The sequence below is a fragment of the Eulemur rufifrons genome, chromosome 1, assembly GCF_041146395.1.
Source record: "Eulemur rufifrons isolate Redbay chromosome 1, OSU_ERuf_1, whole genome shotgun sequence".
NCBI lineage: Eukaryota > Metazoa > Chordata > Mammalia > Primates > Lemuridae > Eulemur > Eulemur rufifrons.
Window position 1 is genome coordinate 24,784,971 of NC_090983.1, and position 24,894 is coordinate 24,809,864.

Sequence of the window (24,894 nt, forward strand, 5' to 3'; positions counted from 1 at the left end):
CAGTTGTTCTGTTCATCTGCTCCTGATATGATTTCCAGACTCCCCTGACAGTCAAAGCACGTGCTTTTATGTAATGTACTGAGAAGCAGTGAAGTGTGAGGGAATGAGAGGAAGAGAAAAAGCTTTGACACACTGAAGCAGAAAGAGTCGGTTTATCTCAATAGCTTGGGGAGGAAAGAGAGAAAGTGATAAGTGCTAGGTATGCCTGAGTCTGTTTACTAACCTCTCCGCAGCAGTAAAATCAAACCCAAAGCCGAACCTCACGGTGGCATTTGGTATACGGTGGCGAATATTTTTCTCAGACATATACAAGCAATATAATTAAGGAATGTACACTTATCTTTCACACGTTTCAAAGAAACATGTTATTGTTTGATGATGAATATATTCTCAAGATATTTGAGCAATTTATTCATTCAAAATTACTCTAAAATCTCTTTTTCTTTTCTCTTTTGTGAGGACAGAATACTTAGAAATATAACAGGCGAAAGAAAAAGGCCGTGCATAATCCTGACTAAAACAAAGGCTTAGACAGTCCAAAAATGAATCTAGAAGACTCACTTCTGTTACTGATTATTTTCATCTGTTCACTACAAATAAAAAAGATTTTAGGAACTGTTTAGAATTTTTCTATAAATGGAGATTTTTTTAAATCTCAAAAAATTGAAAAACATGAAAAGAAAAATATGATGACAAAACATGACAGTAAATTAGAGAGGAGAAAACTTGATAAGATCTTGGAAAATACAGGATGGGAGGAAGGGCCCAGTGAAAAATAAAATGATAATTAAGTTATATTTATACTCAAAAGCAAGCCAGACAGAATAATTTTTACAAAGAAGACTGAATTGCTCTTAGCAAAAATCTGCTACATTAGGACTCAAATTCAACAAAATAAATTTTCAAGTGTCAGTGGACCAAAGAGTACGAGAAAACACTTTTTTTAAGTGCTTGTGATGTAGTTCTGACATTTAGCACAAAGCAAGACAAGAAGTGAGACTAATTCCCACAGCGCATGGGAGGAATTTTCTTGAGGAACACACACAGGAGTAAATGTGAATGCAAATTAACCTTAGTTTTTAAATATCACATTATATTGTGTTAGAGCCTTGCTCTTCACAACGTGAACTGTTGGTAGGCAATTAAAATTCCAAGGAATACAATCGTACTTCAATTTGTTGAGTCATTGGGTGTAATTGAAACAAGTCTTAAGGAACCAAGTTTTCCTCATATTTTGATTCAGAATTACTGTTTTATGAAAATCTCATCTTTAGGACTTTGACTAAAGAGTAAACATATATTTTTATGGGGAAAACTACCCTATAACTGTACATAAACAAAAAACTTTATCCGGTGCCCATCTTTTTGTCCAATTTGTAAAACATCGAAAGCTTTAGCTGGCAATACCTGCTATACACAAGCTCATACCTTACCAAGAATAAGAGACGCAATACTTTATTACACTGTCCACATAAGCTATTCCTAAATTAGGTTCAGACCCTTCTACTCATCAACAAGACAAGCCACATATTACGATTGACGCTAATACCCACAACCTGCTTCACCAGGTAGAGAGACCACATAGGACAAAACAAACGTGACAAATACAAACCTCGTGGAACTGCCTTTTCTGTCAATCCTTGTCTTTCTCACTCTTTCTAGCCTCAGACGCCTAACCTTTCGGAAAAAAAACCGCTGAAAACATCCCTATTCTCTGTCCTCATCCATCGTTGCTGCCAGGCCTAGACGCTTTGCAGAGAGGCTGTGCGGTTTTCTGCAGATCCACCCTTGAATGCTAAATAACTCTGCTGTGCACACTCCTCTCTCTGCGGAGCTCAGGGAAATGGCAGCCGGAGCAATGAGTGGTTGGCATGGCAACAAGCAAAGGAAAATCTGCAACCTCTTGCATTGTTAGGCAGCTTGTTTATTTGCTTTTGGGGGGTGATGTGGACGGCTTTAGTCATTTTGCAGGAAAAATGGTTCTGAACTGTTTTCCTTCGTATAAATTAGTATGGTCTTACATGCAATAGGCCATATTTTAAATGGGATGCTGACTCCTAATTAGTAAACCTCAAATCTAGAAATGGAGGTGGGGAGAATGGGAAAGGTAAGAAAAGGTAGGTTTGAATTTTCTGAGATTGAAAAGGAGAACAGGGAGAAGATTAAAGGGATATTTAGCTTTTTTGCATGTGAGAGATGCCAAACCTGTTCTCCATAGTGTGTTTTCAAGCTTAAATTTATAATTGCAGCAACAATAAATTCATAGATCTTGGTCTGTTCATCACTTAGCTGCTAGAGTTATGCGGATATTACAGTGCAAGGCGAGGCTTTACAAGACACAGCTGCCTTGGTATGCTCTGGAAAGGTGACTACCTATAACCTGGAACAGCTTTTCCAGCTCTCAGGTCTTTGGCAGGAGGTAGATCTGGGTAGCACAGCTGGAAATGCTGGGGAAACAAAAGAATCCTGGGAATGCTTGGTGAGTAAACTGAAGAAATGCCCTTTAATCTTCACATTTACCTAAGGAGACAGCTGACATTGGCTCTTGATGGTCACAAAGGCATTTTACTTTATATTGTGAGTAGCCTTTCTCACTGGTGTTCAAAGCATTGCACTTTAAGATTGCCAAAAATCACCAAAGCCTGATTTTAAAAATTTTAATGTTTTGGTATTTATAAACATCTCAGAGCTGCCTCCTTTCTTCCTCCGCTCAGGCTGAAAACTGGGAATAAAATTATGATTTTTTTGTATTGCTTAAAGTTACATGAATATGACAGTTCTGCAATAGAAAAAGAATTGTCCTCTTTGCCTGTAATTGATAACTGCTGCAACTGACTGTGCCGCTCTCAATCTAGAGGAGTGGGGTGGCGGAATAAGCACTGGTCTGTAAGGCGAGAGACTTGGATTCTGGTTACGGACATGTGATCACAGAGCGGTGACTAAACTGGTAGAGGGCAGGAACATAAAACATTATCTCACTGGTCCCTTTCAGGTTTCTATCATATTATCCAAACTATGACAGAGAATCAGCAGATTCCAACACTATTTTCTAATAAAAGACAAATCCTGACTTGCAAAATTAATCCGGAGAGCCAGAAAAAAAAAATACTTTCATCTAAAAAAGTTTTGAAAGCTTTCATTTATGAAGCTAAGTAATTTATAAACTATAGAAAAAAAAAACTCCCACACTACCTCTTAGGGGTAGGACAGTTCAGAAGAAAGAAGAGTCACTGGATTCCTGAGCCTTGTGTTCACAATTCAGCCCCCTCACTTTCTGGCATGTAACACTGGGCAAGTTGCTTAGCCATTCTGTGCCTGCGGCTCATTTGTAAAATGAAGACACTAATGACAGATATCCTCATGGAAATCACCCCCCAAAATAAAATGAGATAGCAGATTGATGGCACTTTATAAATTGAAGAGCACTACGGAAGTTTACAATGTTATACAAATTTCCATGCTGCAGTTTTATATACATTTTCACAATATGTTTTAAAGTGATCCTTGAGGGATGAATAGGAATTAGGAAATTTGTTCCCCTCTTTGGATGAAAAGCGAGTGATAGCAAAACTGTGACTTTTTTAAGAGCAACGTCAAAGACAGAACCAGTACTTTGTTTGCAGATCCCTGTTTTTGCCTTTAGAAAGAGCTGTATTCAAAATGATTCTATAAACATGCACAGTAAAGATAGGATTTGATATAATAGATAAGAGAACATAAGATAAGGTCAAAACCCACTACATTGTTAAGCCATGTGCACAATGATTGCAGAAATCAATTGCTTTTCTATGTCCTTAAAATGTCATTTGAAAGGCTATTTTTTAATTTTCCACTTTCTAAAATGCTTTTCATTCACTATTTTACAAATTTGACAAATCATGTCTTTTGTCCACTTATAAGATATTACCTTGATAGGAATTCTAACATGAGTTTGGGCCCCAACCCTGGGTAAGAAACTTAAAGGTGAGGCTCCCAATTGTCACTCAGAGTTGGAACTCTGTGGGGACCAAAGGCATTCCTCTTGCTTTCCTTAATAAAGATAAGGTGGAAAAGAGAGGAAGCAATTATTACAAGCCATTACTCTTATTATTCATGCTTTGGAAAACAATTTAAAAATGATGCCTTTGTCTTATTATGACAAGAGCTTTCCTAAGTGGCTAGATTCTCAATAGTTTCACATTTCTTTTTTCCTGCTTCTGTGGAATGGCTTCTAAAACGGACATTTTAATGGTAAAAAAAAATCTTAAAGAATCAAAAATTATGCTACTGTTGAAAAAATACTTTTATCCATCTTTTTATGGACTAGGTTTAAATTGTAAGGAAAGAGACACAATCTAGAAGGGTAAGCTATAAAGAAATAAAATTTAAATTATTATCGTCTTCTAATTCCCCACTCCCTCACCTCCTGGTCTCATTGTGCAAGATCAAGGATAAGCTGACTATGAGCTTGCTCCTTTAAAAATTATTAAGGGCCATAAAAGAAGGTGAACACCGAAAGCGGGGCTGAGGAGGAATAAAGTAAGACCCTTGGTTGAAGTTAACCCACACTGATGAAGGAAGGAAGGGGGAGGAAGATACTGATTGCAATTCATTTGTCATGTGATCTCTTTTATAGAGATGAATAAAAAAGAAACAACCTTGGGGAAAGGATTCATTTCTAAAAATGAAGAGAAGACTATAGCAAAAAAGGAAAGTAGAAAAAAGATTTTTGGATTTACCCAGTAATGGCCTGGACACCCCAACATATAGCTGAGGATCTGATGTCACTGAAAATGCTTTATGTTAACAATGTCCTGAGAAATATCCTTTAGAGGGAAAAAATGCAATACACTGGTCGATTATATGTGAATGATAAAAGAGTGGGCTGGTATATAGCTCCCTAGTTGCCTTTAAAATAATCACATCAAAATTTAATGCCATATCATATTAGTGGTCTACATCATCAAAGGATAGCATTTTTTAATACCATATTTGGGATTTAAGAACATTTACTTTCATTGGAGATGATTTTCATACACAATTTGTGAGATAGTTTTCAATAAACCATGAAAGATAAAATTTACTATTTTATTAAATTTGAGTTTGGAGAGAAATTTAATTGCACATTAACTTATCACTGGAACATCCTCTGTAGGTATGAAGAAATAATATTTTACATTTCCCTTTTCCTACAGCTTTCCACACATGTATATTTTATGGATTCAATACTTGGCCTGTTATTTCCGGAGGGAACTTTCTTTAAAATCACACCATAGTTTGGATTGAATACATCACTCTGGTAACCCACAGCTGACTGTTTACAACTGTCGTCACTAAGAACATACATACAAAACCCTTTATAATCAATCTCCCAAAGGTAATATAAAATTTGTGTGATATATGTTGAACTAAATTCAAAATTAACTCTGGATGCTCTTGAACCCATCACTTAAAAGAAACATCTCTTAGTCTCTTTTAAGTTTATATTCTTTTCTCAAGGAAGCTGGCAAGGACACACTGACCTGACAAATAGATTTTTCTGATGCTCTTAAATACTTAATTAAGAACATTGAACAAATGAAATAGTGAATGATTTTGGTTCTCTGCTGCTTGACCAAGCACACTATAGTGATTTTTTCTTGAGTGTTTTAAAAGTTTCCAAAATAGTCAGTGAGAGTCAACTGATGAGACAGTCCAAGGGAAAAAGTAAGATCATTAATCTGAAAGAGACTTTCTTTCTTCTTTTTGCTTTCACTCACTCATTCTTCATTCACTCGTTCCCTCAACAAACATTTATCGAGTTCTGCAGGTGTCATGCCAGGTGCTGCAGGATATAATGATGAGAAAAATCTTAGCCTATGATACTATCTCTTTTCTTCCCCACAACCAAGATGCTATAACCTGCTGTCATCCCCTCAGGCTGCAATCCTTTCAAAATCCTCTTAGTGCTCCTGACACCCAAACCCACCCTCTGCAAGTTGTGTTATACTCAGCTGTAGAAAAAAAATCACTTGATCAAGAGTACTATATTGTCCATATTGATACCACCACTACCACCAGAAATAACAATAACAATGGTGATTCATAGTTATCATTTCTTGAGCTATTCACTTTATACACTTTACCATCTTATTTTAATCTTCATTGTAACCATGAACGGTGAAAATAGTGTTTTTATTTCATTCTCAACCATGATTTTTTACTGATGGAATGTACATGCCTGTTGGGCACTGCACAGCTCCTCAAATCCTTGAATCATATTGGACGTTGTCACCCTCTTTTCCTGTTCCACACGGATTTCTGCAGGGTACTTGCTGTTATACAGAATGGCTGCTGAAAACTCAACTTTAAAAAGATATGACATCTTCAAAAGAAAGATAGTGTGATCTAATGTAGAAACTGTGGAGTACCTGGAGCTAACAGTTCATGCATTTGACAGATGTTGAGTATCACTGTGTTTCCCCACAGTATTTACAACATCTGGCCACACCCCTGTGAATTTGCTGTGGCACCCCAACATGCTTCTGTGCACAGTTTGGGAACTTTGGCCCTAAGTAGAAATAATCCCTCTTCAACTTTGCCTTTCTATACTATTCATCTGGCACTTACACATTTTGCTTTGTATCCAACTTAATTGTATGCACAGGTTTCACGTCTGCTTCGAGATCATCTTGATCCATGACGTTCCTGGACCATTCCTTGCACATGCCCTGACTTTCAAAAGTCATTTGAAATGCCTTTCATATTTCCCTGTTAAGATTTAAATATCTTTTTAAACAGAGTGTACAGCTGATAAATGTTGCTATTGGATGGGGTATAGAAAACCAATCTTTGAATAAGTAAGAGATAATTTTGAAGGGGACACGGCCTTTCTTACTATCTGTAGGTTATTTACTCTTTTGGGGATAGTGACTGTCTGCAAGTTCAAATGCACTGAATTCTGAAACACAGAAAAAAGGAAAATAATGCTATAAGGCAGGTTAGTTGTTTCTCTATGCCATTAATGCTATATGATGACTATGCCATTAATGATAATATTACTAATGATAGAGTAAAGGTTAACTATTGGTGGAAATCATACTTTGAAAAGAAGCACTTAAGAGTAAATTATATTATGTTCACCTTCGAGCATCTGTATATTATTTTTGACATCACTGTCTGAGGAAGTCTGAAGTAGTTCCTGTATTATGTGTGTGTTTCTCTCTCTCTCTTTTTTTTTTTTTTGGAAGACTGGGGAAATAGATTTTACAATTCTTTCTGCTCTAAAAAGTATATATGCTTCTAATCAGTCTATTGATTTAGCTCCAATGTCATTTAAGAGAACCAAAAAGAAACTATTTGTGAAGTTTTCTTTCAACGAGTTAAAATGCTGACGGTTTCTAGCAAAACATACATACACTGGGCCATTTGTCTGTAAAAATTAACATGATAAAAATTAAATGGAGAAAAGAGATTGAGATTACAACTAATTTGGGGGAATTTCTGGCTAGTTGTCATGTTTCTCTACTTTTTTTTCTGAAAGTGGGTCTTGCTCTATTGCCTAGGGTGGAGTGCAATGGTGCAATCATGGCTTACTGCAACCTCAAACTCCTGGGCCCACGTGATCCTCCTGCCTCATCCTCCTGAGTAGCCAGGACTATAGGTGCTTACCACCATGCCCGGCTACTTTAAAAAAAAATTTTTTTTTTTTTTTTTTAGAGATGGGGTCTTGCTATGTTGCCCAGGCTAGTCTTGAACTCCTGGCTTCAAGTGATCTTCCCACCTTGGCCTCCCAAAGTGTTGGTATTACAGGCGTGAGCCACTTCACCTGGACTGTTTTCTCTCCTTTTAACATCTATTTCCTCTGACTGACTGAAATTTCAGTCCTAGCACTGGTAAGAGAATCAGTGCCGTAAATTAGCTCCTTTTCAGACTATACTGACTTAAAGCACAAAGCAAACACTGGTGGCAGCAGAGCCCTTAGTTACCTGCTGTTTCTCTGTCAGCTGAGGTCAGCTCTCCGTTGATCCCATTCTCTTTGGTATTTGAATAGGTGCCCTGTGACCCATGTTCTCCAAAGGCGCCCTCTTCATCCTCCCTGTACGGGAATCCATTGGCGCTTCGGACAAGTCCTTCCCCTGCCCCGCCTTGATCCTTAATCTCAGGTTGATGTGGGTGTGCAGATGCCTCTGTTAGTTGAGTTGAGGTCCAGTGAGGAGGCTTTGCTTCATCTTTCCGTTCATCTGCCATTCTTCAATGCCTTGTAATTTCTCCTGCAATTGGAAGAGGAAAAATAGTAGCCACGGCTTTGGGGAAATCTTAACTGATAGTAGTAGTACCCAAATAGGAGAAATTTGTAGCACATCCAGTGGTTTTCTATGGTCAAAGAAACACGTACAATAACCTATGTTTAATATCAACAGCTACTCATTGTTACACCTCCTTGGTTTTTATAGACTGTTTCTGAAATATTCTTTTAATATAAATCACCATCATTCTATGTCTACTCTTTTTTTTTTATAACTAGTGTTCGGCATTTAAGTACACATCTTAATTAACTTTCATTGACATATAATGACTGTATGGTAGAGTCAAGGAATCCTTCTGCATAGGGAAAATCTGCAATATGAGAAAAATGGTTAGAAAAAAATGGGAAGAGGAGTGACAGAGGGAAAATTCTATGGAAAATTATTCCATGTACTCTCTTAAAAACATGACTCCCATTGAAACCTAGAAAAGATAATGGCCAAAATATTACCCTTTCAGTTTCAAAGGAGCTCAATTCAAGCGAGAGGTGAAAATGTTTTTCTGGACACTGTGAATTAAAAGAAAGATAGTTTTTACTTAATTTTTCAACAAACTTTCCTGAATCTTATCTATAGATTAAGAGGGAATGACATTTTTTATTAACATAAATATTATGGAGAGAAAAGATGAGAGTACAATATAGGTCTATGTCCTACCTTTTGATATTTCACAGGTAAGTCAAATAAGAACTGAAAAAGTTAAATTATTGGCATGTATCAGGAAGCTATAAGTTATAGCAAAGAATGAATTAGTCATGGAGGAGGTATCTCATACATGTTATGTGTGTGGCAGAAATTGCACAACCTTCTTTCATAAGCTGATGCTACTAAGCTTAGAGATGTAATTGACAAGAGGTGATTCACCACTCAGTTTTGGAAAGCTGTTGCCAGGGACATAGCCTCATCGATGGCTTACTGTCCCCACAGTAAGGATGAGGACAAAGGCAATGACTGTCTTTGATGGAAACTAAAAATATCTTCCCTTTTTCAAAAAGTGACTCATGCAAAGACCTCCAAACAAACAAACAAAAATTGTATTAAGATAAATCCACTTCTTACTACCAAGTTCTTTTTGGAGACATTACAAATAAATTAAATTGTTAAGAAAGGAAGCTCTCCTACCAGATTACTAAAAAGCATCTGTCTGTTTTTTACTGAATTTTGATGCTATCCTCAGTTCCCTCTGTTTTTCTGTTTCTGTGTTCCCTCAATTCCTTAAGTACGGCCTTTTGTAAAATCCAAATTTTACAAAACAAATTCTTATATATTTATTAATACATTTTGTTCATCTTTTATATTTTTATTTTACTTTTTAAATGAATATATTTAAAATACCAAAGAATAAGATAAGTTTCAATGAAATAATCCTCCCAGATTGACCAGCATAATTAGAACATGAGTGAGCTATAAGGGCTAAATTGATGGCTGCTATGCTCATGATTTAATTCTAACTTCCCCCACCTGACACCACCTGGCACCACTACTGCACAAGGCTGGTTGGTAAGAATTTATAGGGGTCGAGTACATCAGTCTGTTATCAGTCTGTTATCTGTTTTTGACAATGGTTCACTGTGTTTCTGTCTGAAGTGGAATTTGTGAATAGTTGCACAGCTCAACGGTGTTTTTTTAATTCTGTCTTCTTAATAGCCCATCATATCCAAGAAGACCAAGAGGATGCTGAAGGAAGAAAACAGATTTATATTTCATTTCATTTTATTGTATTGTATTGTATTTTATTATTCTTATTTCAGCATATTACCCGGGAGAAAGAAAATGGATTTTTTAATGAGGATTGGGAATTGCAATATTATCTTGTTTCTGCTAAAGATAAGATGATTTGCTTGCTTTGTGATACTGTAATATCAACATTAAAGAAATTCAGTGCTCTTCAGCATTATAACACTCATAAGGACCATAAATACTTTAAATTATAGGGAGAGGTGCAAAAAGTTGTATTGCAGAAATTAAAAGGTGAAAAGAAAAAGCAAAGACAATTCTTTCAAGCAGCAATAAGAGCTGAAAATAATGCCACTGAAGTAATGTGTAAAGTAGCATATATACTCAGGAAAAAAGAAAAGCCATTCAGTGATGTAGATATTGTGAAAGAATGCATTGGTGAAGTTGTAGGATGTTTAGACCCTGATAACGTTTCAAACAACTGCCTTTTTCAAGGAGAACCATAACTGATTGGCAGCATGCATTAGCCTTCAACTTAGAAGAACAACTTCATGCAATACTTCAAAGGGAAAATATATGTTATTCAATTGCTTTGGATGAATCAACTGGTACTACTGACTTGGCGTAGGTTTTATACTTCATTGGGGTCATAATAGAAAATTTTCTTTGCATACTCGCTTTGGGCACTCCTGGGAACAGAACATGGGTAACAGATATCTTCAACAACTTTCAAGAAAAACGTTGTGAATATGGATTGCATTTGGTCAATTTAGTGAGTGTTTGTATAGACAGTGCACCTGCCATGACAGGAAAACATATTCTTATATGGCCCAAACTATTTTGTGTACAGAATAAATATTTTAAATAGAAAAAGTTTCATATAAAGGAGCACATGCCTTGTTAATGTAGCTTTTTTTAATCAATAGGCTTTATATTTTTTAGAACAGTTTTAGCTTTACAAAAAAACTAAGCAGATACTACAGAGAATTCCCATGTACCTCCTGCACACAATTTCCCCTATTTTGAATATCTTACATTAGTATGGTATATTTATTATAACAACAAACCAGTATTGACACATTATTAACTAAAGTCCATAGTTTATTTAGATTACCTTAGTTTTCATCTGTTCTTCTTTTTGGTTTCAAGATGCCTTCCAGTATACTAGATTACATTTAGTTTTCATGTATCATAGGATGCTCCTTTATTGAAATTTTTCTGATTTTTTTTATGGTTAGTCTTGGGTTATGTGTTTTGGGGAGGAAGACCACAGAGTGAAAGTGTTCAGATAAACTTGGGAGATGCTAAGCTACATGGGTATGTATACTATGAGCCTTCTGAAAGCATTTGCTATGCTGGTTGACATTTGAATCTCAGGCAGAGGCAGTGATGTCCAAAGCATCCCAAAGCAATTGGCCACAGAACCTTTTTCTAATGCCATGTTTATTAACATCTCCAAGAGGATTTGGAAAATATTTAGGTTTTTTCTTTAGCTCATGTTTATCTCTGAGAGTTCTAGCTACTAGATATTCAAAGGAAATTAAAAAACATGAGTACCCACAACTCTCAGCTAAATTTGGCTTCACCCACCCTTCTCCCCCACCACAGGACTTTCTGGAACAGATTTCCTAATGACCAAAAATCTTCATCTTGAGCCTAACAAACCAATGCCTAAAATGTGGAAAGCATTACATGGTAATAATGACCCACTTAAAATATTAAGATAATTTGTTATTAAGAGGAGAGGAATTTAAAAAGTGAATTCTTTAGTGTTTAGTGATTTAGAGTTTTGGATTTCTTTTTCTTAAATTAATCAATACAAACTAATTTTGGAAAAGAAAAGGGCTACTAGCCACACTGATTTCACTTTAATAACAGAGGCACAGACAAATTTAATTTATTACCTAAAACAGCATCACTTGACTTCCTGATAAGACTATTCAGGATAATACTCCTTCTCCTTAAAATGTATGCAGATTAATCAGATAATACTTTCTAATTTGTTGAGCTTTTGAAATGTACATAGTCTAACCATCTATTGAGTGGTGATCATTTTAGGAGATTTCAAGCTAGGATTGGCATTGGCATTGCTCTGACAAACCTACTTTGACAGAAAATATGACTTGGAAAGATTGTCTCTGCTCTAGGGAAAAGCTTCTTGAACTAATGGAGACACTACTTGGTCACATTCATTTATAATCAAACATGGTGTTATTAAAACACAATCCATAGGATGATAAATTTCACTTAGATTTCTAAGCAAAGTTTGGGGGTCACATCATCTCCCTTGTTCAAAATGCTATTTTCAACATAGTTAAAAATGACCACAGAGTTCTTTAATTTCTTTTTCCTGATATAATATTTTTACCTGAACCTCTTTGAAAACCATGTAACTGTGGAATTAAAGATGACAAAAAAGATAAGAAAAAAAGCAAATCCTCTCCAAATCTACGTAAAAATATATCTTGTAAAGTACCAGGAATTGTAACATTCCATTCCCACTGTGTAATGGGAAAGACTCTCCTCTCTCCAAGTAGCAAAATATCACAAATCTTAACTGCTTCTAACTGCCAAACAGGTGGGCATCCCCTGCACGATCTCCGGTTTGATAAAGCAAGCTGAGAAGCTACCTGAACTCTCCTCCCTCTTCCCTGCAAAGCCTAGCTTGATCATGTGAGCATGGAAATCTAAGACGAAGATGTTGATTTACAATTTATAGTATATTGCAATGGGAATCTTACCTGTTAGGACTAAACACAATGCCAGTATGAATGGGGATACCGTTATCTGTAGTAGGGATTTTTTTTAAAGAAATATAAGAAGTTCAAATTTCTATTTATATTAGGATGGGATATTTCACTTGACTTTATCGAATCAAGACTATTATGTTACATATTACAGGGCCCCAGTATTCTTTCTGATTAAGATAAACAGTTTGAAAAGAAAAAAGGTGAGAGAAAATCTCGTGCCACCAGAAATATTAGTCATGAACCTGAGTGGTGAGCTTTAATCTTTGCTACTCCTGTTGTAAAAATAATTTCATCTTGGTATTTGAGAGTTCTCCAAGGACAGATTTATTTCTTCTTCTAAAAGAAACTAAACCTTCAGTCCTTAAAATTCCAGCTTTTTCCCTCAATAAACCTTAGATCTGGTTCTCCCATCCTAATGTCCTTGGCAAGAGTATGCACGTTTTCATACCAACTTCTGGACTGCTGATCACTGCTACACTCAGATTAATTTCACTGATGAATAATTATGAAAAATATAAGATTCTTTAGTGTTTGTTGATCTGTCATTAACCTTTGACTCCAATGACATGAGCCAAATCATGAGACTTGGCATTGATCAGATTTCTCACCTATTGAAGATTCTACCTGCATCATATCAGCGTAATAAACTGCTATAACCAGAATAAAACAGTCATTCTACACATTAAATTCAAAGTTGAAATGGTGTATGGATTAGTTTCTGGTCTATTTAACATATTTAAAATGCTTTAATGTTGTTTTTAGGTAGATTTAATACAAACATGATTACTATTGCAGAGTAAAACAAGTACTTTCCTCCATATTAATTAAAAGGTTTTAGTGCCATGAATTATGAGTTTTACAAGTAACAAAATCTCTTTATTAATTATAGGTAAGAAATAGAAGCAATAGAAGAAAGAGAAAGCAAACAAAAATGTGGAAGGAAGAATGACAGTGACAAAAAGAACAGAAGAAAGAACAAAAGGAAACATCCAGTTCAGCATAAAACATGGTTATCACGGCAAAGCTTAATTCATGGTTTGGGACATATCTGTCCAATTTTCAACTATTTAATAGAAAATTCTTTTTCTAATATAATAATTAATGTAGGCTCTTGTAAACTCGTTTTGTAGCTAATGGGTAGGTCTGTCAGTCACCACTGTTATTACTTATCAGATTTCTAGAGTATTGAATACAATACCAATAACTGCATTTCTACTGCATTGAGATTTAAATGCATCTGCTTTCAAAATTTTCCAGGCCTAACATTGTAATATTCTATGTTTCAAAACTTTGGGATTTTACTTGAGTATCTGTCTAGATAATTAAATAAATTCATTCCTTGTGTGTGTCAGAAAATATTCGGAATTGCACACAGGCAGCCCAAAAGTCTGCCTTCAAATCTGTGAAATCACTATTGACATATTGACTTTTGAGCATGACTGATCCTTATATAAGGATCTACACAATAAATTAATTTTTTTTTTTCGAGACAGAGTTACGCTCTGTCACCCCTGCTAGAGTGCAGTGGCATCATCATAGCTCACTGCAACCTCCAATTCCTAGGCTCAAGCGATCCTCCTTACTCAGCCTCCCGAGTAGCTGGGACTATAGGCATGCGGCATGACACATGTCTAATTTTTTCTATTTTTAGTAGAAATGGGGTCTCACTCTTGCTCAGGCTGGTCTGGAACTCCTGACCTCAAGCAATCCTTCAGCCTTGGCCTCCCAGAGTGCTAGGATTACAGGCATGAGCCACCACGCCTAGCCAATAAATTAATTTATATTGGAATTTAAAAATAGGATAGCATGTATTTTGCTTATTTATAATAATTTTTAGACTATCAGGTAATGTGTCTGTTTCCACATTTTCCCCTAATTACCAGAAACCTTAATGCTCTGCAGTATTCACCTCATTCTAAGAATTTGGTGCTATATTCTGCTCCTTAATTTATATATAATTAATTGTAAAACATATAAAATATTTTCTGAAAGCAGTTAGTCTATAGATCACAAATAAATAACTGTACATACTGCCTTCCAACATTTTACTTTAGGGTATTGTTGCTTTGAAAAAAAAGACATAATATTATTTAGCACACAAGAGCTCTTACATTTTGTATGTAAAGTATATGAAGTACAAAATAGACATCAATCTTTTCCACATAAAATGTTTTAAAAAACTAATATTTTAGACCTTTTAGATATGTTATAGGTTAATAAACTCTACCAGAAAAATCTGATTTCTTAGAATAAATCACATTATTTAGTTTTTTAAAAAAGTATTTTTCCTTTGTTCATCTTCCTTGGGATACTCTTTTAATTATCATTCAAGCCAACACTGCTAAATAAGTGAATAATAATTTTAAAATGACAAATCACTTATCATATTGGAGATGGCCAAATCATACACTTTTGTTGGTTTCCTGTGTTATAAAACTGTGCATATTAAAACATAATACATTTAACAGCTGGCTTAAAATAAGAAGCATTTTCACCTGGACCTCCATCTATCATTGGCTTGCCTAAATATTTCACATAAGAAAAATTTTGATATATTCTGATGATTCCTGAATTTTGTTTTTTAGAGCAAGTAACAAATAGTTATATTTGTTTAAGTGTACTAAAAAGTAGTTCCTGGGCACATATGCCCTGAGGGCTTGCAGACAAAAGAAAACAATGCACAGCTGTTACATTTCCTACACGATTTAAAGGGAAGAAATAAGAAGTAGGCAGAAATGCCCAGAAGAAAATGTCCTAGACAGCTCTGCCACCAATCTGAGCTACTGATGAATTTATTTTCTCTGGGCAAATCCAGGATTAAGGATGAAAATCAGAGATATATTTTACTAAAAAAGAAACCATTTTCTAATTTTGTATCTACTTAAAAATTTGGAGTTTTCCATATCTTGCCCTCAAAGTTTGAAAAGGGTTATGCAAAAGTAAGAGGCACACTACCTAAACATGATAGTAACAACAACAACAAAAAAACTATCAAAGCACCATTTAGTTATAAATAGGGCTCCAAATACTTGTTGAACGTTGAATGAATGAATTATCAACTCCCTACCTTGAAGTAAACACAGGGTGAAAAGTTCTGTCTACTGTGGATGTTTGGTCAATGCTACCTGAATGGGTAAGAGGACAATGGTTTTGAATCTAATTTTCAGGGCTGTTGTGGTACAAGAACTGGAACTCAAGTTCTAACTCCACTTGGAGCATATGGAAAATAACACCAAGTAAAACAAACTACTAGACCTGAATAAAGCCTAGTAGACATAATAGAAAACATGTGATATATAGGTTTAGAAATGTTTTTAAGATAAACTATTTCAACTCATCTCAGAAAAGGTTTTAAAATCATGAAACTGAAATGCTCTTTGGTCATCATCCATTCCAATGAATCTAGAAGTGTTTTCAGCCAATCATCTCCAATATAGATCTAACAAAATTAGAATTTCTAGGTGTGGGGCTTGCAAGGTGGTATTTTAACAAGCTCAGCAGGTGACTCAGATACACTAAAGTTTGAAGACTAGACCTTTCAGCCAAGTCTGCTCCATAAGACGTCAGAAAAGAATGAGGAGTGATAGAAATACACACAGGAAACAGTCTTGTAGAATAATTGAAATCAAGGGTTTAGACAGTTGTGTTGATGGTCACATGACCATTGTCACAAATATAAGTTGACCCTTTCACTTCCTTTGTCCAGGACATTCATGATGAGTCGCTGAAGTAATCACAAGATGGACTGTTTTTATTCTAGCCTAGGCAAAACAAGGCTGCTCTCTGTTGTGCCTAATTTTACTTGAAAGAGGCAGAAATATCTTAGAAGAATGTTTAAAATTACGCTTTGCCTGTGGTAAAAAAAAAGAAAACCAAAACCTTATTTTATGTTGTGAAAACAATGACTAGTCAGCCCTGGTCAGTTTATCCACATCTTCAAATTGTCTTTAGAATATTTGTTTTAGACACTCCTTGGCATTCATTCATGGTTCATGACAGAAGTATGCTTGCTTAAAATATCTCAAACTGAGTTACGATTTTCTTCACCTGTTAGATCATTTTGAGGACGGGTGTGGGGTAACAGGCAGGGCACGAATGTGTGGTGGACAACTCTGAATTTGTAAAACTCTCAAAGAAGTAACTGAATGATTTACTGTCTAGATAATTGAAACGTGTGCTGAAAATGTCATTAAATAGAGTAGCAGTTTTCCTCCTGGGATTCCCACATAACCACAAACCTCAGTGTTTTTCTTTGGATTACAATATTAGGAAGATCACAAAGCACAGAAATAGTCACTGATGATAGTTATTACTAGGCAGCATTAACCACTCTCAAAAATTGGCAAAAGGAAAAACAATGAAGTCTTGGAAAACCTAAAGGAAAAATACACTGTGTGCCAGATAGGCATGTCTCCATTTTTATAATGTGCTTGGCAGAGACAGTTCTAGAATGTTTTCTGTGATGCGTTCTGCCCTATCATCATGTAATGTGCCAGTTCAATCAAAACACTGGGTTTACAATTGTACATTGCTGCATATCCCATGATGAACAAAAGAATACAAGTTATATAATACAATTAAGTACAAGAATATTCTTTCTCTTTTCCATGCAGGCTCAGTTTTCCCTTATGCTGTTACTACCCACATCAGTACCACAAAATAGAAATTTTTGTTTTCATCTCTAATAGTATTAGGAGTTTATGTAGCATCTATACCTTTTCTTATAAATGCTGAGGAGTTCTAAGCTTAAATATTTGTTGACGAACTGCCTACAACCCTATATTCTTCCTCTTTGTCCTTTATACAAAACTGAGAAAAGGATTCTTCATGACATGAAACAACTAAGCTGTAAATCCAGATATTTGCTTCCTGTCTTCTCTCCTTTTATTCATGCTGGCTGTAAAATAGCTATAAGGATGACTCAGTCTTCATCACACATCATGACTAATAAATAATTAGTATGAAGAAAGTTGGTGGGTGCATAATACATTATTTCTGAGGATGATGGACACAGAATACAAAACCAGCCAGTGTTAGGTTATTGTTAGAATTGGACATGATAATACAAATGAAGTACAATTACAGTCAAGGTGAAAGTACTCAATAAACACTACTTATTGTTATTATTTTATGGTCTATATTTGAACATTTCCAGCAAAACGATCCAGTGCATACATAGTTTGCCAAATACTGAAAAACTAAGGCCAAAGAGTGTAAATTATTTAACCAGATTAGACACTTCCAGGGAAACATGGAATAAGAAGCCAAATCCTCATATCCACTCCACTGCTTGCTGTTTAGCCAGCAGTGAGATTGGCGGAAGAGGGTTGGAGCCAGAAAGAGAATCAGGTCCACATAACAACATTGACTTTGTAAATCTGTTCCATTGATAGTAACCAACCATATTGAATTGGGCAAGGTTCTTTATGTGACATGATTATAGAGGATTAATAAGTATGTCATACATGTATCAGAAATAAGTGATATTTAAAATGCTCCAGAGCTTTAGTCTCTATTAATAATATTTAATTAATGACCAGCACTGAGGAACTGGAGATATTGTAGGAAAATTAGTCTATTTCCAAACAGAAAATTAGGGGTGAATCCTGGTTCTACCACTTACTAGATACGTCAACTTGGATGTGGTGCTAAACCTGAGTGTTAGTTTCATAAGCACATAACTATTGAACAGATAAATTCTGTCCCCTACATTGGTATTTTTCTTTTAATATATAAGGAGAAATTCAATCATAATACTTCTGAGAAAATTTTTCTTAAATAAGTCTAAGTATTAGGAGAAAAAGCTTAAGAGGGAAATTGTAATTTGGATTTTGACAATTAACGGTTTTGTTTTAAACTTTTGCCAGTTTGAAATTTGCTTCAAGACTTGTCAGACTTTGTTCAATGTCACATAACAAAATACTGTAAATCTTTGGGCACAAATTTGAGGAATATTCTATAGAACTACAAATATTCCATAGGAAAATTTAGACTATAAGTATTTATTTACACCACCACAGAGTGAAGATCCTTGGGTTCCATTCACCTGAGATCCATAGTATAGGGAAGCCACTGGCTGGGCTCGTAAAGTGGCTACAATCTAAAGATAATAATTAGTACACAGGACTAGATACTTCAGAGATTTCCTTACAGGAGGCTGTAACAGGGCCATGATTCAGGAGAACTTGGAGGCCATGCTACATATCACAAAAGAAGATGCTAGAATCAAACACAAACAAACAAAACCCTAAAAGTTGGAGAAGAAAATGGCAGTCATAAAAAGAAAAAAAAAAAGGATAGATAATTGAAATTGAAGAATGTATTAGAGCTCAAATTGAGAACAAGTGGGATCTGTATTTGGCTGAGACAGAAGGAAGAATAAAGTCCTGGGGAATTATAAGCAAGATACCATTTGTTCTGTTTCCTGCTCTTTATGGGATCAGCTCAGTCCCTTTATCTTTTGATGAACAACTCTCCCTCCACAAGTGCAAGCCATCTGACTGAAGCTCTGCCTCTAACATGTTCCAATTAAAATCTCACTCCAAATATAGTAAGTGCATATGGATTTACGGCATAATCAGTCATGGCATTTGCAGGTTTTTTTTTTTGTTTTTTTTTTTTGCATTTCTTTGAACCTTATGCATTCCTCGTCAGTGGATATGTTCAAGTAAAATGCTGAATGACCTGACCATCTTATCATGAATATTATAGAATCAATTCTGTTTTTGACTATGGCAGGTTGGACTATAAGACTGCTAAGATGTCGTCCAACTCCAAGATTACAAATCTTAATTCACTAAGCAATTAATTGTTTAAAAAATGTCTCCAAAACATTAATGGAAAGACTTCTATTTTTCAGGTAGTAGGAAACACACTGAGAATATAAGGAAAAATATGTACCTAGCCCTGTGTTGAAGGAGGTCACAGACAAACCAAGAAAGAAAATACAGGGTGGTGGGTACTGTGATGGAGATAAGGACAGGAAGTTGTGGAGGTACATGGACAGCTGCCACCACATGGCCAGGAGGAGGTACCATCTGAATTGTGTTTAAAGGACAAGTAGGAGTTAGCCAAAGAAAAGCCCAGAAGATTTCTGTGAAGAAAGAGTCTGGATGACCAAATCCCATGTTTTTGTTGTTTTGTTTGTTTTTAAGACTTGGGCTAGGCAACACCTTCGAGAAAGATACCATAATGAACACTCTTCCTGCATCCTCAGAACTCCAGCCTTTACTTTGGGTCAGAGGTTTCTCACTATTCTGTCTGTCTCCCTCATGAGGTTATGGTCTTCTAGAGGAAGGGCTGTGTTTATTTTTTTTTTTCTCTCTCTCTCTGTCACTCAGGCTGGAGTGCAGTGGCATCATCATAGCTCACAGCAACCTCAAACTCCTGGGCTCAAGCAGTCCTCCTGCCTCATCTTCCTGAACAGCTGGGACTACAAGTGCATGACACCACACCTGGCAAGGCTGTGTTTAATGCACCTCTGACCTCCAGCACCTACTACAGTGTGTGGCACAGAGTAGGCTCAACAACAATTGCTTCCTAAATGAATGAATGAAAAACATGTAAAGTACAGGCAGGCAATGGCAGAATTGCAAAGGGATGCAGTCAGCCAAGCCCAGGCTCTGTTCTGAAGGCCATGGGGCACCCATGAAGGATGCAAGAGGAGGGAGTGGCATACTGAAGTTTATTTTTTAGAATGGTTGATCCAGCAATGGTATGAAATGTGAGTCGGAAGAAGGCAAAACTAAAGATAGAAACATTTCTTAGACATAGTTGCTTTGAAAGGAGCATGTGGACCCGAGCAATGGCAGTGTGATTGGGACCAAAATGAGGGTTAGATTCTATGTTCAAAAAATAAATTAATTAAAACAATACAAGACCTAATTCTCAAATAATCTATTTAATAAACTTCTTTTAATAGACTGTCTTATCAAGTTTCTGTATTTAATTTACCCATCTACCATCTCTCTACCTACATAACTTTATTATTCATATATTTGTTGTGAGAAGGGGAATGATAAAATACCATGTTTCATACTATTTTGACAAGCTTTTACCTCATTATTTTTTTGTGTTCAGTTTGTGGTCCAGTCACATACCATGTTCTGAAGAGTTTCTTTTCATTAAAATTTGTGCTGTTAGGGAATATTTTACTTAATTTTTAATGAGCAATGCAAGATGGAGTCATTCTTTTGTTGTTGTTGTTTAGTGCAAGTCCCGTAAGTTTCTTTTAGATACCACTTTTTTCTTCAGATGTGACAGCAGGTTACAGAGGCATAAGAACCTGGTCAGGACTGCATTCACATCATGACACATTGAAGCAAGGAAATGGAGAATGTTGAGAAAAATACAGAGAGCCTAAACGACTGAAGAACTGGACCTTTCTTTCAGAAGCACTGATGGACAAATTACTTTGACAAGCATGTACTGAGACTTCATTTAATTTTAAGATTGTTATCAATCTATCAATTAATTTGTTATGTTTTCTAGTATCTTATTTAATAATCATTTATTGAATACCAGCTTTATACCAGGAATTGTGTTAGGCACTAGGAATACAATGATGATTAAGGTATGGACTCTGACCACAAACTGCTCACACTACGTTGAAGAAGGCAGATGTGTTTGAAAAATATGCATTATAAGATAACAGTACATGCAATAGTAGAGGATCAAACAGGTGTTACAGAAATCTAAACCTTCTGAATCATACATATTTAAAAAGATAAATGGATGGATGCAAAATATTTGTATTATATGCATTTAAAAATATACTAAACAATTATATCTCTGCAGAGTAAAAATCTAATTATATTAAGTACTAATTTTTTTTCTCGAGAAAGGTAAAGTATTAGTCATATATAAGTAAAGTATGAGTCTCATAAAACAGAGCAATTTCTTTTCTTTCTTTCTTTCTTTTTTACTTTTTTGTTTTTGGATTCAGGGTGGGCTGTGTGCTATGTTGTGCTGTGCCCACTGCTGGCTGTAATTGTGCCGCGGAGGAATTCTGAATTAAGTTAAAGTAGCCTTGTTCACTGTATCAGCTCAGCTGGGCCAAAAGGGGAGCAAACAGAATCCTTATCCTTTGAAATTCCCTCGCAATTCAGGTCTGATCCAACTGGATCAGCCTTCACACACCATTTGACTTATCTCTTTGAGCAGATTTATCTTCGTGTAGCCCAGAGTGAATCCTTGAAATCAGGTCAATTTTCATGGCTTGTTACTTGTATTTAGCCAAACTTCTGGAGGGATATTATGTGATATAAATTTGCTAAATCTTCCAGGCATGAAATGTATATAATTAGTCTATATTTATGAGATGTTAAAAAAATAGAGCTGGAAAAACATTCAAGTAAATAAATTGCCATAATTATTAATTTTTCTGCAAAGACAAATATTCCAATCTTGTACATGACAGTCTTAATATAAATATAGGCACCAATGTGGCACTACTATATGGTAGACCTTCAGGCAAAAACAGTACAATATAAAAATAGATCCATCATATGCAAGTCAGGCAAATAGGACCTGGTCAGGAGTGAATTTAAAAATATGATTTGGAACATTAAAAAGTTATTTGAAAATGAAACACATTTCTAGGAAAGTCACAAAAAGTTAAAGGAGGCACATTAAATTTTTAATACATACACTCGTGTGGCATTTATTTTTTATTAAACCTAATATGTCTAACATTTCACGTACCCATTCCAATAGTAAAGGATAGGAACTTTATATTTTTTAATGGCAGCAGGAAGTGGAGAAAGAAGGAGACAGGTGAGATCAATGGGAAACCTCTGGGGGAGTGGTTAGAGGTGTTCCCAGTGATGGACCACTGTGGACTGCTCCTTTCAGTTCTGGGATTTCAGATAAACTGAAGAAAGCAGAACATGGCAGCAGTAAACCTGCTTGCAGAACTAACTCGGGAACCTCTTTCAGGTGGGTTCCAAGCTTTTGTTCAGCATTCTGTGATTTTTGGATTTGTAATGATAAATCCAAAAATTTACCTGAATTTTTTTTTTTGGAACAATGAATAGGAAAATCTGGAGACTCCTTCTGTCTCTGCCACTGTTAATCTCTAAAACATTTTCTGAAATTCTTCTCAATTCCACACTCAAGAACTTGGGTCCCAGAAGTAAATCTACAGACTAAGAAATGGCTCCTCAGCAACAGGCAGCATATGAACTAGCTCTGCACGGTCTTCATTTGTAAGGCTGAAAATAGAGGTAGTTTTGAAACAAAGAAAAGATCACAAAATTTACTTACTAAGGTTTCTTAAACCCTTAGACATGGGCAATTATGCTGAGAAATATTTTTCTTATTATTTCTAAAAGCCTATAAAGAAGGTGAGGTACTATTCTAAAGGAGAAATGTCAGACTATGGTATTTGATTGAAGGATGTGGGCAATGCCTCTTTTTGCTTTACCTTTTTTTCTTAAAAAGAAATCAAATTAGAATTAAATATCAAAACTAAAATCATATTCCATGGCTGGCATTTTTATCATAGAGGCAAAGGGAAACAGACATAAGACATATTTTCTTAGTAAACTCAGGATAACTGAAATTATGATGCATGGCTACATCTCCTTTGAGACACCATAGACCTTTAATGTAAAGGAAGCCAAAATTCCTTAGGAAAAAGTAAAAGGCTTTTCACGACAATTTATAAATAAGGCAGATAATACCTCACTCATATTTACCTAAAAGAGAATAAAAAGTGAGGCAAGTGCTTAATGCACAAATAGTAGAAGAGAGAAATAGATTAGAAAATGTTCTATACTGATGGTGAAATTTAACAATATTTATTGAACACCTAATATGTCAGAGACATAACAGTAATGGTTCAAGACGTTGGGGATATATAAATACCAGCAAGACACAGCTTTTGCTCTTAACGAGCTATTGAGAGAAACTAACATGTCAACAACATATAGTTAAGTGACAGTATGATAAACTCTACAACAGAAATAGAAAGGAATTCTATAGAAGTTCTGAGGAAATATGAAATCATGCAAGACTTTCAGATTGCTGAAACTTGATTTCAATCTTAAAGAGCATTCATGGTGGACAAGGGAATAATTCTACAGACAAAAAACTGCAACACAAGACACGGGGATACGAAAGAACTGGATACATGCTGAAAAACAACAAGGATGGTTTGGAATTCCAGAAACAGAAGTAGTGGAAGATGCTGCACGAAAGCAAACTGTCCAGAGGATAAAGCCTTTGTTTATCAGGCTGGGTAGCATAAATTTTATCATTATTAATGGTATACCGCTGAAAAACTTTAAGTAGATGAATGATAAAATGAGACAGAGAAAGGGTTGTAGAAGGTTATGATCAGAAATAGGAAAAGTAGATTGGTAGTCTACTTGCAATAATCAATTAGGGAGCACATAAGATTTTGAATTAAGGTAGTAGCAGTATTGGGACTGGAGACAAGGAAAAGATATATTTATTTTGAGGCACAGGGATGTCTTTCAACATGCCCAGATCATACCGAATTGCTGTCCTCATGAAACTTACATTTTAATGGAATAATCTTACAGTAATAAAATATCTAATTAAAACATAAAATGTTAACACTTAATATTTAATATTTCATATATTTAATATAAAATTTAAAATGAGTAAAAGATAGCAAGGTAAGAGGAGGGCACAGTTTTCAATAGGGTGATCAGGGAAGCATCTCTGAGGCAGTGACCTCAGAGGAGAGACTCGATGTGAGGTGCTGGCTATGCAAAGAACTGGGCTAAGGATGTTCCAGGAGGTGGGGAGGGTGCTGTAAGCACAGAGGCCCTAGGATGAGAGTGAGCTTCATGTGTTCCAGGCTGACCTGGAGTAAAACACATGAAGAGTGCTAGGAGCCAGGTGGTGTACAATCCTGAGGAACTCGGTCAAGAGTTTGGATTAATTTCAAAGTATCATGGGAAGTCTTTGCAAGCTTTTAATCAGGATAATAATAACCATTTAAAAGATCATATGGCTTCTCTGTGGAGAACAGAGCACAGTAGGGGAAGGGTGGGAATCAGGAGTCCAGGCAGGGGCTACTACAGCCGTCAGCTGAGGAGATGATGGTGACTCCGATGACAGGGATGCTAAGCAAGAGGATGAGAAGTTGATAGATTCTAGATGCCGGAAACAATAGTTGCAGGATTAAACTATAGTGGAAAAAATAAAGTCAGGAGGTTTTTCTAGATATTCTC

The 24,894-nt window shown here is 35.7% G+C and overlaps 1 protein-coding gene across 4 annotated transcripts in view; it reads right to left on the reverse strand.

Moving 5' to 3' along the window:
• Positions 1-24,894, reverse strand: part of MAP2 (microtubule associated protein 2) — a 270,401-nt gene that overhangs the window by 59,907 nt on the left and 185,600 nt on the right. For all 4 annotated transcript variants that reach the window (XM_069467738.1, XM_069467728.1, XM_069467718.1 and 1 more), the window contains exon 5: positions 7,947-8,231. In XM_069467738.1, coding sequence (XP_069323839.1) covers positions 7,947-8,208 — 262 coding nt within the window. In that variant the 5' untranslated portion in view covers positions 8,209-8,231. The remainder of the gene's footprint in view (positions 1-7,946; positions 8,232-24,894) is intronic.